At 39.2% G+C, this 14771-nt stretch overlaps 4 protein-coding genes across 5 annotated transcripts; 3 read left to right on the top strand and 1 right to left on the bottom strand.

Annotated features, from left to right (window-relative positions):
* Window positions 1-193: 193 nt before the first annotated feature.
* Window positions 194-4607, top strand: zgc:162816 (uncharacterized protein LOC571260 homolog). The gene is made up of 10 exons (XM_024274508.2): window positions 194-870; window positions 1180-1320; window positions 1392-1521; window positions 1601-1751; window positions 1824-2004; window positions 2072-2190; window positions 2274-2400; window positions 2472-2534; window positions 2609-2714; window positions 3401-4607. The coding sequence occupies exons 2-10, from the start codon at window positions 1181-1183 to the stop codon at window positions 3488-3490; spliced, it is 1107 nt and encodes a 368-aa protein (XP_024130276.1). The 5' UTR covers window positions 194-870; window position 1180; the 3' UTR covers window positions 3491-4607.
* Window positions 4608-4936: 329 nt separating this feature from the next.
* orc2 (origin recognition complex, subunit 2) lies at window positions 4937-9655 on the top strand. Its single transcript, XM_024273277.2, has 16 exons — window positions 4937-5098; window positions 5185-5256; window positions 5332-5484; window positions 6514-6600; window positions 6696-6773; window positions 6845-6876; window positions 6969-7026; window positions 7096-7397; window positions 7481-7590; window positions 7675-7807; window positions 7890-7986; window positions 8255-8401; window positions 8475-8646; window positions 9116-9177; window positions 9262-9380; window positions 9452-9655. The coding sequence occupies exons 2-16, from the start codon at window positions 5196-5198 to the stop codon at window positions 9533-9535; spliced, it is 1695 nt and encodes a 564-aa protein (XP_024129045.1). The 5' UTR covers window positions 4937-5098; window positions 5185-5195; the 3' UTR covers window positions 9536-9655.
* Window positions 9656-9720: 65 nt separating this feature from the next.
* cfap410 (cilia and flagella associated protein 410) lies at window positions 9721-12220 on the bottom strand. Of its 2 annotated transcripts, none has more exons than XM_024273281.1 (8): window positions 12139-12220; window positions 11140-11229; window positions 10974-10992; window positions 10854-10900; window positions 10553-10782; window positions 10310-10460; window positions 10113-10209; window positions 9721-10041 (listed from the first exon to the last, which is right to left on the bottom strand). In XM_024273281.1, the coding sequence occupies exons 2-8, from the start codon at window positions 11214-11216 to the stop codon at window positions 9889-9891; spliced, it is 774 nt and encodes a 257-aa protein (XP_024129049.1). In that variant the 5' UTR covers window positions 11217-11229; window positions 12139-12220; the 3' UTR covers window positions 9721-9888. The 2 variants fall into 2 exon arrangements, with proteins under 2 accessions (XP_024129049.1, XP_024129048.1); XM_024273280.1 differs by having other exon boundaries at window positions 12080-12216.
* Window positions 11489-13960, top strand: rpl37a (ribosomal protein L37a). The gene is made up of 4 exons (XM_024273282.2): window positions 11489-11625; window positions 12164-12292; window positions 12417-12499; window positions 13798-13960. The coding sequence occupies exons 1-4, from the start codon at window positions 11623-11625 to the stop codon at window positions 13859-13861; spliced, it is 279 nt and encodes a 92-aa protein (XP_024129050.1). The 5' UTR covers window positions 11489-11622; the 3' UTR covers window positions 13862-13960.
* The last annotated feature ends 811 nt before the right edge of the window (window positions 13961-14771 follow it).

A 14771-nucleotide genomic window follows, 5' to 3' on the forward strand; every position in this document is an offset into this window, starting at 1 on the left:
TTGTGTTTGTGAAATGCTTGGTTCCAGTAGTTGTATTTAGCATTTCTTTTAAAAAAAATGTCCATCAATTAACTTCTTCACTAGTCTACTTTTAAACATCATCAATGTCAAGAATTGAATTTTTATATGAATTTAAAAGGTGAATCACATTCAAATGTTAAAGAAATATATTCTAAATAAATCCAATGGAATAGTCCATTGTTACGTGGGTACAGGGGAGAATCAAACACTTTCACACTAGCAGTATTATGTCATTTAGGTTTTTTTATTTATTTTTTTGTGATAGAGTTAAATATTATTGAGAATGGGAATTATTTTAGACCTTTTTTATGCGTTTAGCTTTGCCCAGGCAATCGACTACATTTGTCTGATGGTAAGTCTGCCCCTGCTGGCTTCCACTGGACTTCTTTAAAGTTATTCAAAAATCAGTTATACACATGTCTCAAAGTACATAATTTACCATTATCATAGATGTAAAGATAGATTAAAGACGTTTTAACTTAATATTTCATGAATCAGAATCCAAATCAGAGTTACTGTATTTCAGAAAGAAAAATAAATGGTTGTAATGTATCATAAATCCGCTAGATGGCAACAAAGTACACGGTGAAACTTGTGAGTCTGGGTGAAACACGGAGGGTTAGCTAAAGAAAAAAACGAAAACAGTGGAATAATTTAGCACAAGAAAGATGTAAAAAAATGTCAACACGCGTCTAAACTTTATTTATTTATCTTAATAAATGGAGATATAAGAATTTTTGATCCGGAGTTTGCGATTTTCTCCCCTGTTTTTGACATCTCACGGCCACCGTAGTTTGAGTCTCGTTGGCAACTTTCTTTACAGCGTTTCGTTGTTTGCAGAAAATAAAGGTAAATATAAATATATTTCTTCTTAAATTATGTATATGCATTCTTCATTTATTTGTATTTATGCCCTAGAAATATATATTTTTATTCAAAAACCAAAAAAAAAAGTGGCAAATTTGTTTAAACTTGTGTAGTTGAAAGGTTGCTGGGTGCAAAGGTCTATTCTGCACATTGACACAATTACTCATTAGTAGTGCACAACTACACAAATGAATAGATATGTTTAGAGCATGCACAGTATGACGTCTGCAGTGACACAAAAGTGTAAGAGTCCTGCCGAAACGTATAACCAGTTTTTTCATGTTGTGTCAGGATGGAGCCAATCTCCAGCCTGTGTACCCCAGCTCTGGTTGTGGATTTGGACATAGTGAAGAGAAACGCTCAGAGAATGATCGAGCGCTTCCAGAAAATGGGGGTCCAGCTTCGCCCACACATGAAGACCCACAAAACTCTGTATGGTTGAGCGACTTCATGCACAAACACCTTTCTGTAGCTGCATAAACTGATCCCATGTGTGTGTGTAGAGAGTGTGCAGACATAATGACTGCTGAATCGAGGAGGTGCATTGTTGTTTCCACCCTGGCGGAGGCCTCTTTCTATGCTGAACATGGATTTGATGACATCCTCTATGCCTACTGCCTCCCATTTGATAAGGTTCTCCCGCCTCTTCCTGTAGTTTATTACTCAAACGCCTCTTTAAGTTTAAATTTGGACTGTATGTATCCAACTTTAGGTTGAGCGTTGTGCCGCACTGTCAGAGAAACTGGATCTATTCCAAGTTCTACTGGACCATCCCGATGCCCTGGATCAGCTCAAAAAGAGGCCACTGACAAATGGCCGCCTGTGGCACATCTGGCTCAAGCTGGACTGTGGCAACGGGAGGGGTGAATGCGCCGAAAACCTGTGAATCAGATGATTCCAGAGCATCTGAGCACTAATGATGACTCTCTCTTCAGCCGGTGTGCTTCACTCAGAGCCAGGCGCGCTCCAGCTGGCCCAAGCGATTGCTGGGACGGAGGGTGTGGAGCTGACTGGAGTGTACGCTCACTGTGGGAACACCTACAGCTGCAAAGGGGCGGAGCAAATACAGGCAGTCGCGCAGGAAACCACCAACTTTGTTCTGGATTTCATGGAAAAGTGAGATAAATGAATGCAAAGAGGAAATGTTGCACCTCAAAATGGCAAATATATCTACCTGTTACAGGTTGAGAGCTGTCGGCATCACTTGTAAGTCCAGCATCGGCTCGACTCCCTCCTGTAGTCACCCAGTCAAAGACATGTCAAAGCTGGATGAGGTGCACCCCGGAAACTACGTCTTTTATGGTGCGTTCATGTTTCTGTAGACATTTTACAATTGACGTTACAAAAACAGCAATGATCTGAACTTGACTTTTGGTGGGTCATAGATGTGCAGCAGTCTACTATTGGCTCCTGCTGTCTGGACGACGTGGCCGTGAGGGTTTTAACAAGAGTCATCGGACACTGTCCTCACAGGAACCAGCTCCTGATCGACTGTGGATGGAGTGGAATCAGGTAGTTCACCTGTATTTTCATCCATCTGGAGAACATTGTGTGTCTGAACTAATGTGAGGTTGATCCTGCAGTTTGGATGGAGCAGGAAAACTTCCCACTGGATATGCTGTAATAGAAGGACATCCAAACCTCAAGTAAAGTAGTTTTATAGCTAAGCAAGATGAATCTTTATCAAAGTCCAGAGTTAAATGGAGATTTTTCCCACTAGGTTGCTGTCTATGACTCAGGAGCATGGAAGAGTGGAGCCGATCTCAGGTTCACTGGATTATAGCAAATACCCTCTTGGCTCTTTGCTCACATTGATCCCCTATCATGTAAGCAATTAAATGTAACTAAAGGAGAATTATGTTGGATTTAAATTGTGATTTTAACATTTTCTTGTAGTTTTTTTTGAATGATGGAGGACATATAAAAGGAAAATTGAGCTTAAAATTGCATTTCTGGGTATTTCTTTATTCAAATCCATGTGAAACAGGAGCAGAAATAAATGGTGTTTGAAAAAGATTGTATTTTTGATGTAGAAAATAAACTGGGCCACAAGCTCTCTGCTCTTCTCCATCCTGATGCATCCGATTGTAGACGACTACATCCATGAACGTCTTTGTTTTCCTCGTCTGAGCTAGCATTTGGCTCAAAAACTGTATGCCTGGATGGTTTTATTGTTATAAGCTATCGAGAGAGTGTGTAAACAGAGAGCTCTCAGCAAAAGAGAGGGGAAGGGGGCACAGGGCACAACTCAGAAGCAAATTTCTAATGAACTTCTGCCACTCTGCTGCAACTGTGTCCTAGAAAATGACAATAAAAACACATAGAAAAATTAGCATCATCATAACTAAAAGACCACTGCGTATGCTTTTAAAATAGATTTAAAAAATTATCGTAGTGGCGTTTGACAGCTAGAGTCAAATATGTTATTCTAAGTGATGCTAATATATTCTGCACGTTATTCTAGAAGTTCTTCAATGTAAGTTTTGTTGTGTAACTTTTTTTTTTTTTGCAGTCGTGTGCGACCACCATGATGCATCCTGTATATCACGTTCATTCTGGAGGACATCTGCTGGGGAAGTGGACCCCCACTCGAGGGTGGTGAACACCTATCCAGCTGTCATAAGCACAATACCTGCTTCATGGGATAAGTGTGTGCATAGTTTAAGGGAAACCTTTTGGAATCGACCTCTGTCTGTATAGTGGAGATCCAAGTGATGGAAGGTCATATTACATAAATAAAGTATTTAATTCCAAGATCTGTAGATTTATTTTGGTCAAATTGGGCAAATAACAGTTTTAATAAACTTCCATGTAACACAAGTCTTAAAAATGCTGTTTCTATCAGTTGATTGGATTTCATTATGTAAAATTATATTAGAATACACAGACTGGTAGTGTGATAGCCAATCCTTAACATATAAACAATTTTATCTGCAGGTTCATTGACTTTAGCAGCTTGATTCTGAAATTATTTCATAAATAAATGTAAGACTGTTAAATCATGTCTGCATGTTCCCATTATATTATTACTCATATATGTTACTTAGGGATAATTAAAACATTTACAAATGTGTGAAGTTCCAGTTTAAGCAGAAGTCCCATTTTTCTAGACAATTATATGAAAAAAAATGTAAACCAAGCACTGATAATTTGATATTTTTATAGTTAAAAATGTGTGTAGATGTTGAACTTAATAAAATCACTCCTGTCTTCAAATTACTGTATTAAAATTCAAATTATTTTTTACTTTCCTTTTGGGTCTTTTCCACAGTTTCTGTTGAAAAATTAATAAAATCTCATATTCAATCATATTGCTCTAAAATTGGATCTTGAGAAATACTCATTGTCTTGTTTCATAAGTCAGAGGGCATTTTCTTTGTTTTGAGAATATTAAATATTAGTTCAGGTAAAGACTGAGCATCTTTATGAAGCAAATTGCATCATCTGTCATAGTTGTTTCAAACTCAGGTGCTTGTTCGAAAAAAAAAAAATAAAAAGGAATAATAAAACATCTAAAATTGTTAGTGATTTATATTTTACCAATTCCTTTGTAGGTTATTATGTGTGTGTATGTATGAAGGCATGATGTATATTTCCTTTTAGTATAAATCCTTGATTAAATTTAAAGGGAGATTCAAAAGGAGTTTTACTTTTCTGGTTAGGAATTTAGGACGAACTATATTTGTATTAAATCTAATTTTTGCCAAGATTCTAGATGCATGTTTTTTTATAGTTTTATTAAACTAACTCTTATCAGTGGAAGAAAATAAAGAAAGTGTATCATACCAGATGTCAATGGTTTGGTACGTCAACAGAGCACAAATTATTGTATAAATGAATGCAATCTGGTATTATCGTCAAACAAATGTAATTTTAAAGGGTGCTTTTTTATTATAAACTTTTTAGATAATTTTTCTTTTCCTTTCTTTCCCAATTTTATTATATATGTTTAAATAAAAAGAAATAAAAAAGAATAAATGAAGAATTTTTTTATAGCTAGCCTTTGAAGTGCATTCTGGGTAATGATTTTTCAATGAGATGAGTTGTGATTGGTCAGTGAGTGACCTTTCACCTGTCACGTGATTTAAAACTTCAGTAGGATGGCGCGGGAAGTTGTCAGCTCTCCGTCGTATTGAGTTCAGTTTCCTAAGATTTCTCTTTTTAGCTTAGGATTTTTTTTTGTTTTTACGATCCTCTTCTACGTTGCCAGGTACTGTGTTTTCTCAATACAGTTTATACTTTTGGTTTACTTTTATCAATCTTCTTGACCGCTGAGTGTATTGTGCTTTACCGTAGAACCGAGCGCGATGGAGGTGAAGTTTGTCGGAGATGGGGACGTTCTGGAGCACATCGTGGAGAAGCACGACGGTAAAATCTTTTAGGGGTTTTGAGCACATCTGCGCAGACGCGGCGAGCTCTAACCGCTGTTGTTGGTTGGCGCAGGCGTGCTGAACGGGGGAAAGTCGGTGCAGCGGATGGTGACGTTTAAGAGCCCCGCTGGACGGAAGGGGCGCCGGGAGGAGGCACATCAGGAGGAAGATGACGTCTTTGACGAGCAGAACTATATCCAGGCTTTGGGAACAGATAATGCAGCAGGTGAGACGACAACAACTGTGTTGTTTAGAGTGATTATCATGGTTCAATAACAAGTTAACTCTTTTACATGTAGATGTAGAGGTACAGCTCCCTCACTGCAAAAGGAGAACTTTATATATAGATAGATAGATAGATAGATAGATAGATAGAACTTTATTAATCTCCCAAGGGAGAAATTCAGGTGTTCGGCAGCAGAACAGAACACACACAAACACACACAATAAATACCAATAAAATATATATATATATATATTTGTACTAGACATGTCATTTTTATTGTATTTACACTTATTTACTCGTGTATTTACATTTTTATTAGAGGAAATCATTGTTCAAGGAATACAGTTTGTTAGCATCTTAATTTTTTGCTATTTTCTACACAATGTGGCATGTTTACATGTTATTAATATTATTATTGTAGCCAGAGCTGGCTGTTGTGCCAAGGTTAGTTTTCCCGGTCTTAGAATTTGTTGATTTCTTTCTAAACACTCATATTTTGTCCCAAAAAAGCGTAAAAAGAATGTGGATGATCACAATATACTTTATTCTAAGGGTTTTGGAAGTTTTTTTTGTCATATTTGCATTTTTTTCCCCACATATATTCTATGTGTAACTACAACTAAAACAAACAAAAACAACCTTTATTTGGCTAGTTTAAGATAAGAAAGACAATTTATTGAAGGATCTTTGTTAGGGAAGCATGAAACAACGAACAATTATTTATTAAATAATTTTTTTCTACTGCAAATTATTGGGGCGCACAGATACTGGCAGGCTGGATCATCAGCGGCCTGACAAAATCTGTCCTCTCTCTTGTTTTGTGTGTGTGTGTGTGGGGGGGGGGGGATTCAAATATGACTATAAACTCATAAAAGTATGTTGGAATATGTGTATAATTCCACTCTGATCATCTTTTGATCTACTATAAAAGTTTTCCCAGTGGTCTTTTAATTATGATGATGCAGTTTTTGGTTCAAATTAACTCCTCTGAGTTGTCTCAATAAATCTCTTGATCATTTGTCTTTACAGCAGATGAAGATGGTCTCTCAGGAGTGGCTGGATCCTCTATTTTTACCTTCCAAAAGATCAAGCGTAGCCACCGCTTGGCCCAAACCGGTGAGGTTCTCCAGTCTCTCCTCACGTTTCTCCATACTGTCCCACAACCTCAAGTCGTTAACCCTGCAAACTCTGCCTCTTGTTTTGGCATGCAGCGAGTGAACTGGCTCGAACGCCTGGCAAAAGTACAACCTCAAGCACAGAACCCCAAACCCCGACCCGAACGGGCCGCGGTGAGTTCCACAGACCCTCTGATCCTCTGTTCAAACACTGTTGGCTGATTTGTGTTTTCCTCTGGTTAAAGATCACAAAACAGGAAACCGGACTCCACATAGGGTGAGACCACTAAAACAGGATTTAACGAGCAATAAAGTTATTTGGCGTTTCTATCATTTTTGGTCACCATCCCTGTTTTCCTCCAAAAACAGAGCAAAAAAGTCCAGTTTGTCTCGACAACTCCACACAGACTCAGGAAGAGGCTGACAGGTGAGTCCAAAATGATCCAAAAACATATATTTGAAACGAATCAAATCTAATCTTACTCCTTGGTTTCAGCACCTGCACTCCGCTCAGACAGCGACAGCGAACTCTCACCTTCTGACTCCGAGGAGGATGATAATGACGAGGGGCTGAATGGGTTTAAAGAAGAACAGAAAGAAAACATAAAAACAGAGAGAACTCCAAATAAAAGCTCGTCTTCAGCGCTCTCTAAAACTCCTGCCAAGAGAAGCAAGAACTCAGCAGAAGCGTTCAGCAAACCCACCATGACAGAGGAGTACTTTGAGGCCCACGGCAGCTCCAAAGTCCTGACATCAGACCGCACGCTTGAGCGTTTGCAAACCCCTAAACTAGACAGGGTCAGTCTAGAGGTTTATGATTAGCAAATGTTTTGATGTCTCTTATAGCTAAGCTAACGGGTATCTGTTTTTCTTTTTCGAAGGAGACTTTAGTTCATCTTTTAGAAGGAAAACCCTCCTGTTACTCCAAAGACATTCAGCAGCTGCACAACAAACACAAGAAGCACTTTCACAAGTGGATGTTACAGCTACAGTAAGTGTGGAAAAACAGATTTTTCTCTACACCAGAGCAGCTCTGTTAGAGAACCAGAAAGCATCTGTGTTTGTTGGTGTGCAGGTTGGGCTTCAGTGTGCTGGTGTACGGTTTGGGCAGCAAAAAGGCTCTGCTTGAAGACTTCCGAACGTCTCATTTGGCTCATGAGATCCACATGGTCGTCAACGGCTTTTTCCCTTCCATCACCCTCAAGACGGTCAGTGTTCAAACTCAAACATCGGATCCACAGTGACCAACGTTAAACCTGCTCTGTGAACTGGATTGTGCTGTCGTTACAGATATTAAATGCTATAACGTCTGAGGTTCTGGAGGATCAAGGGAGTTTCCGGACCCCCTCAGACCAGATCCAGTTCATCAGTCAGACCCTCAAAGAGCGTAAGTCTGGGAGTTTACGCTGCAGCTCACATCTTCTTGTAGCATTTTTCTGATGACGGAGGACTTTTTTTTTTTTATTGAGCTCAAATTGCTGTGAATCCTGAGCAGATAAAAAAACGGTCCCAACTACAACTTGGAGGCAAATTTCTAATGACCTACCGTCACTAGGATTTTTATTTTAGCTAAAACCTGGCTTATTATTATTAAAAGACTTATGTTAACACTTTTAAATTGGAGTGGGACTTGAACTCTTCTTCCGTCCTCACAGGTCCAGATCTCCACGTGTATTTGCTAATTCACAACATCGATGGACCAATGTTGCGTGGAGAAAAGGCCCAGAGTGCACTGGGGCAGCTGGCATCCCTCCCCAACTTACATCTAGTGGCTTCTTTAGACCACATCAACGCTCCTTTAGGTGGGTGCTCGTGTTGTAGGAGGAACCACACACACAAAAGTCATCATATAGCTGAAAGTTTCCTCTTTTCCAGTCTGGGACCAGTTTAAGCTGAGCCAGTTTAACTGGCTGTGGTGGGAGTGCGTGACGTTCCAGCACTACGCTGAGGAGACGTCGTACGAAAACTCTCTTCTGGTGCAGCAGACCGGCGCCCTGGCTCTGTCTTCCCTCACACACGTGCTGCGCAGCCTGACGCCCAACGCAAGGTACCCAACGCCACTGTGCTGTATATTACAACTGGACTGAATGACATCAGAAAAGACGCCACCATGTTGGAACCGGACAACGTCAGTATGCAGTGATTGGTCTAAATCAGTTGGATTGCTAGTTTCTATGGCAACTACTCTCGCCAGTCAGGAGTGAGCTTGATCACATACTTTAATTGTGGAATCTGATTGGTCCACTTATAACTTGAAATATTGAAAAAAAATAGAATTAGCAAGAAGATGTTAAACAAAAAGGTAGTATGGTTATTATGACAAATAAAATGATAGTAATCTCTCAATAGAAAAAAACTATGGGACTTTAGCTTCTTGGAGCCAGTAGTTACTTCCTGTTTAGAACGCCAGAGGGGTCACTCAGTCCAGTTCTCATATACAGTCAATGTCCACACCTCAAACTAGTTTGTGTGCTGCTTTGGCTCCATAAGTGCGTTCATGTCTCTTTTCTTTGCAGAGGAATCTTCAAATTGCTCGTAAAGTTTCAGCTGGAAAACAAAGACAACCCTTTGTATACAGGTGTTTGTAACACTATAAAAGTATATTAAACTGTGTTTTCCTCCTAAATTGCATTTTAAATAAATGATTTTCCGGCATGTGCAGGATTGTCGTTCCAAGATTTCTACCAGCGTTGTCGAGAGGCGTTCCTGGTGAACTCTGATCTGACTTTGAGGACTCAGCTGACCGAGTTCAGGGACCACAAGCTGATCAGGACTCGCAAGGTGAGCTCCTTTTCATAGATCCTCCAAACTCTCCATAGTTCCTCGCTTCTTCCAACCTCATGATCTTCCAGGGCGCAGATGGAGTGGAGTACCTGACTGTCGCTGTGGATACGAGCACGTTGACAGACTTCCTGGAGAACGAGGACGGCGACTGAGGAAATGACAGGATGAACCGTGAAGCTTTAGTCCACTTTAACAATATTAAATGATGTCAAGAGTTTAGCACCGTCACATTTGTAAACGTCAGATAAATAAAAACTAAATTTAAATTAAAATTATTGCTGGTTTTTCTCTTTAATTACACAAATAAATGTTAACAATTTGCAAAAACATGCATTAGTTTTTTTTTGCTCCCATAAGGCTAGACACACATGCAGCAATAAACTTTAAATTGTGTTATAGAAAAGCAGACAAACGTCATTGTGTACGTGCACATCTTCTGTTTCAAAGTCCTGAGTTTTACATTCCAATAAGTTTTGGTGCTGAATGCATGCCGTTATTGTGAGTTCTAGTGCGTTTCTGTGTGTGCTGTGAGGAGCTGAGGCTCTCCTGAGCCCAGAGTGTAGGTCTGCAGCCTGTTCAGCGTGGCTGTATGAACGATCCGAAGCTCCTCCTCATCCAGATCCCTCAGCAGGAGCAGAACCGCATCCACTGTGTGAGTCTGGAAATGAAATGATGTTGGTTAGTCGGAAACAATATATCGGCACAATTGATTTTATTGCAGCTAGCTACCCTTCTCATTGTTGGTTTTTCTCTGGTTGACGGAGAACAAGGAGAGGAAAACTTGTCCCTGGAGAGCGGCTTCATTCCCAACTTTTCTCTGATTTTGCTAAAAGAGAAACAGATTTTTTTATATTTTGTCTAAATTTCTTTGACAAATCTTTTAGTTTTTGCCTTTCTCTAGTTCTGCTTTAGTCCACAAAACATACTTGGTCTCCTCCATGTTGTAGTTCAGTGGGTCGTTCTCTGTCTCTGCATCCGGATGACCGTTGTTGGAAAGCTGGATGGGAATGCTGCCCGGAGGGGTTCTGACTTCTTCACCTTCCACGAGAGCGAGAGCAACCTCATCCTCTGTAACCACTGGACGCCAAACGGAAACAAAAACAGAGGGATCGTGACGTTTAAGTGCCTCTACAGCTTTAGGCGACGGGCACATTTCCATTAACACCCACCCTGATTATCAAGCTTTTGGAGACGAGGCAAGCAGCGCAGAACAGTGAGGCGATAGCGTCTGGAATCGGTTCCGCAGCAGGGGTTCTCGGCCAACCAGAGCACCCTGAGGCGAGGCAGCGGACGCAGATGGGACAGCTCGGACAGGGAGGGAATTTGGTTCCTCCTCAGGTAAAGCTCAGTCAGCGATAAAAGACCGGCCAGAGGAGAAAGAGTGGAGATGCTGTTGACGCTGTGGATGCACAAAGGTAGTGTCAGGAATTCTGATTTCATCATAGATGTCAAAGAGTTCAAAAGACCAACCTCAGAGTGAGCACCTCAATGTTGGGCATCTGTGTAAAGATAGAAATCTGCAAGAACACATAACTTCAAAAACAGAAGTTGGAAAAGGATCAAGATGGAAGCAAATCTCTGAATACTCACGTCAGTCAGGTTGCATCCCCTACAAGACAAATGGGAAAAGTAATTAGCACCACATACCAGTTACAAACAGCATTATAATTATTAAAAGGAATACAGTAAAGATATAAACGACCACCGTGACTATAACTAAATCACCCAAAATAACTTGATAATTAGTACTACTTACCAGCAGTTTAATTTCTTCACGCTTTCCAAGTCCGAGGCCTTGGCCTTAGCAAGTACCAGCTTCCGTGTCAACTTCATGGCACTCCTCCCGCTTCGCTCAAAAATAAAAGATGGTTTCAATGAGATAAAACCTCAAAAACAACGCAAGGAACATCGTAACAGCCTCAGTAAAAACATTTCAATCAGCAGCTAGTGGGATGTCGTCGATCACGTCGCGAATACGCATGCGCACACAAAGCAACGCGTCCTTAGTTACGGCTTAAGTTAAATTATTTTCTTATTTTTCGCATGTTGTGTTAGTCAGACAAATGAAATTACATTTATGTGAAAAAACATTCAAAAGAAAATCTACCAAAATGGGTAACTCGTTAATTATAGCGCTCAACATTAAAAATCAATTTCCCACAATGCAACGTGAGAAAACGAGTAAATCGCGCCTGCGCAATAAGCAATCCCTCTTTGGACCTGCGCCTCCACTGAAACGATGGTGAGCCTAGGGTTTCCCATCCACAATCCATGTCAATCTAAACATTCCTGTAGTTAAAGTCATAAAATAACCAGTTGTATTAAACCTTATTGGCATATTTGTTTGATATAAAGCATTCTTTCTATTTGCTTGATGGATATCCATTGTAAATGAAGGATGTTTTCATGTTTGAGACAGTAATGGCTGCCATCATAGCATCGAGTCCGAGTGCCGGGCGGGCCGTCTTCTTTAATTTCTCCTTGTAGCCTACATGCTACAAACCGCGTGTTTTATCTGTCCTGCTGCTTTAAGTAATTGAACAATATGTTAACAAAATGTGTCAATTAGCCTGAGAGCTTGGGGTGTTAAAAGTTAGCTTGTTGCTAGCTAGCGTTTACTCCATAGCTAGCTAAGAGGCTGCCAGGGGTTAAGGACACTTAAGAACTAGTTACACAATCACATAATTTTAGCTAACCAAGTAATTTCCGTTTTGAATCCATTGACGTTCTTGTTGTGATGTTAAGTGTAATTGACCTTCGCCGTCATTATTCCTCCACAGGCCAAGCGCACCAAGAAGGTGGGGATCGTGGGTAAATATGGGACACGTTACGGCGCGTCGCTGAGGAAAATGGTCAAAAAGATCGAGATTTCCCAGCATGCCAAGTACACCTGCTCCTTCTGTGGCAAGGTAAGAACTGCTGAAAACAGTTCTGTGAGGTGTCCTTGATGTCATCACATCCTCAGCAGTTTCAGTAATCATTGTGCCATTGCAATGTAAAGTAGATTTTCTGAAACATGATTTATTTTTGCAGACTAAGATGAAGAGAAGGGCTGTTGGAATCTGGCACTGTGGGTCCTGCAAGAAGACAGTGGCTGGGGGTGCCTGGACATACAAGTAAGAGTTCATGTTCATATCTGCGTTGATCTTGATCATCACTTGTAAATGTCATTGTATTTCCAACTTTTGAGGCTTCACTGTTTGTCATCAGCTGATAGAATCTGCAGTTACATTATCATTGCATGCATATAAATATGGCTGCTGCATGAATAAATTGCTGACTCAAGGGAACCCCAAAAACTTAACTGAATGATTTCACATTTGTTAAAATGTGTACTGTATAACTTTAAGGTTATAATTCTTAAAACTCTGTTTAATTGGGCAAAAAAAAATAATTTGGCTTTTTAATTTACAGTCAGTGATCTCAGTATTTATTAAATATTGATAATATAAAGGAAATTAAAGATTTATATGATTTCTGTCAGAATTTATGAAAATTGTTCCACTTGTCAGTTCTGTTGAGTTTCTACTGTAAGGATAAGTTGATGCGAAAGAACCCTGTAGACTTTTATTTTGTCAACATACTTTTATATTCAAAGAAAACTCAAACATCTTCATTTAAAAGACATGTTCTGAGCAAAATTGTGTTTTTGATGTGTTTATAGAAAATACAAACGCAAGTTACATGTGTGACTATAGTTCCATGAGTGCAGGATGACGGCGGTCAGGAGGAATGAAATGAAATGAAATATTATTATGGGGTGGGGTTGCCTAAGGAACTCCTGTAGCTCTGCAGAAACTGTCCTGGAAAACAACAGTTTTTTATTTTATTATTTTTGGTCTTAAAAACAGCCTTATCATAAAAACAAAACATGGAAATGAGAAACCCTTGAAAATAGATCAAAAGATTATCTATGTGGTAATTAATTTTCTCTTGGGACAAATATGAGGTTTTTCTGATGACAAACAGCTTCTGTTGATGAATGCATCTTGCCTGGTGTCATGTGTCACATTTATGTTGCTCAAATGCAAGAAATTGAAATCTATGAATTGTTTTTTTATTTGCCCATTTGAGAGGACAGTATCAGTAGCTATCCTTGAGATGTTACGGATGACTTCTTTTTGGACTTTCTTTTTAATGAGATGCCTTTTCTGATTTGCGTTTTTAGTGCAAACAAAATAAATAAGCACAGTCACCATTTTAGATTTCAGCGTAAATGTAAGCAGCCATGTTTTCTTTCAAATTAGGTTGTTGGATAGTTTTGGAAGGTTTTATCTTTTATTTAAGAAAATTAAATCATTCGTGTACATGGTGGATTACTTGATCTTTTTATTGATTAAAACTTGTATTCCGTGGATGCAGAGGTATTCTTGGGGTTCACTTTTTTTTCTGACTGATTCATCTTGTCTTGCAGCACCACGTCTGCTGTCACAGTCAAGTCTGCAATCAGGAGACTGAAGGAGTTGAAGGACCAGTAAACCAGTGCATCAAGATCACTGATGGATTTGGGACTTTTTCTATAATTTATCCAGCCGGACATGACCTCAACATCTGAAATAAAGTAGTCTGGAATGGAGCTTCTTGTGTCTTGGTATATATTTTTAACAACATGTACTAAAAGACCCACAAACCCTCCTGCATGTCTGGGTTCCGGTATATTCAAACATGCAGGATTATGTTCACATGATGCTGCTGTAGCATTTATGCATTTAGGATCTAACCTTTGTAATTAAACATTTAAAGACTTAAAGATCTACCGTGCTGCCAGGTTTTGACCTTTTTTCCTACCTACTTTCAGATATCAAGTAATTGCAAACAAAAATCACTTAATCCACCTAATCAGAAGTTCGTTGGATTATAAGGAAAAGGAGTCAATTAGTTGGGTAGCTCTGCTCCATGTTGTTTGGCCTCAAAAATGGAACATATTTCATTTTATATTTTTCTAGAGCAGGCCTTTAACTTTGGCTTTTTACCAAGGCAGTACTAAAGTTTTGCTCTAGTTACAGTAAGGCACTATTAAAAAAACATTCAGTTTTACTTAAAAAAATTAGTCTGTCAAAGAATGAATTGTAATTTACTGAACAAGCAAGAAGTAAAGACAGATCTTACGGTTACTTAAGCTAAAACACAATGGATATAGAGTACAATAGTCAGTGTAATTAATCCTCAGATTTGCTGGAGGTGGTAAAAATTTGAGTCTAGGGCCAAATTTCTTTTTTTTTAATCCAGAATCTTTTGTAGTGGATCATTCTCAAGGTTCCTGTAAAGACTGCCTTCACTTGATCCAGACCATAACATACAGACTATTGATATATTGTAGAATGTTGAATAGTTAGATGCATGGATGCAATTAATTTTGATAACATGGTAATGGTTTAAGTTAAAGTG

The sequence above is a fragment of the Oryzias melastigma genome, linkage group LG17 (assembly GCF_002922805.2).
Source record: "Oryzias melastigma strain HK-1 linkage group LG17, ASM292280v2, whole genome shotgun sequence".
Classification (NCBI taxonomy): domain Eukaryota; kingdom Metazoa; phylum Chordata; class Actinopteri; order Beloniformes; family Adrianichthyidae; genus Oryzias; species Oryzias melastigma.

What these genes read in the sequence shown, in the direction of transcription:
- zgc:162816 (XM_024274508.2), top strand. Translation starts at nt 1,181, where the DNA reads ATGGAGCCAATCTCCAGCCTGTGTACCCCAGCTCTGGTTGTGGATTTG. An exon ending in GGACTGTGGCAACGGGAGGG is followed by an intron (nt 1,752 to 1,823) that starts GTGAATGCGCCG and finishes CTCTCTCTTCAG; the next exon opens with CCGGTGTGCTTCACTCAGAG. An exon ending in GTTCTGGATTTCATGGAAAA is followed by an intron (nt 2,005 to 2,071) that starts GTGAGATAAATG and finishes TACCTGTTACAG; the next exon opens with GTTGAGAGCTGTCGGCATCA.
- orc2 (XM_024273277.2), top strand. Translation starts at nt 5,196, where the DNA reads ATGGAGGTGAAGTTTGTCGGAGATGGGGACGTTCTGGAGCACATCGTG. An exon ending in CATCGTGGAGAAGCACGACG is followed by an intron (nt 5,257 to 5,331) that starts GTAAAATCTTTT and finishes TGGTTGGCGCAG; the next exon opens with GCGTGCTGAACGGGGGAAAG. An exon ending in CCACCGCTTGGCCCAAACCG is followed by an intron (nt 6,601 to 6,695) that starts GTGAGGTTCTCC and finishes TTTGGCATGCAG; the next exon opens with CGAGTGAACTGGCTCGAACG.
- cfap410 (XM_024273281.1), bottom strand. Translation starts at nt 11,216, where the DNA reads ATGAAGTTGACACGGAAGCTGGTACTTGCTAAGGCCAAGGCCTCGGAC. An exon ending in TACAACATGGAGGAGACCAA is followed by an intron (nt 10,210 to 10,309) that starts GTATGTTTTGTG and finishes TTTCTCTTTTAG; the next exon opens with CAAAATCAGAGAAAAGTTGG. An exon ending in AAAAACCAACAATGAGAAGG is followed by an intron (nt 10,042 to 10,112) that starts GTAGCTAGCTGC and finishes TTTCATTTCCAG; the next exon opens with ACTCACACAGTGGATGCGGT.
- rpl37a (XM_024273282.2), top strand. An exon ending in CCTGCTCCTTCTGTGGCAAG is followed by an intron (nt 12,293 to 12,416) that starts GTAAGAACTGCT and finishes TTATTTTTGCAG; the next exon opens with ACTAAGATGAAGAGAAGGGC. An exon ending in GGGGGTGCCTGGACATACAA is followed by an intron (nt 12,500 to 13,797) that starts GTAAGAGTTCAT and finishes CTTGTCTTGCAG; the next exon opens with CACCACGTCTGCTGTCACAG.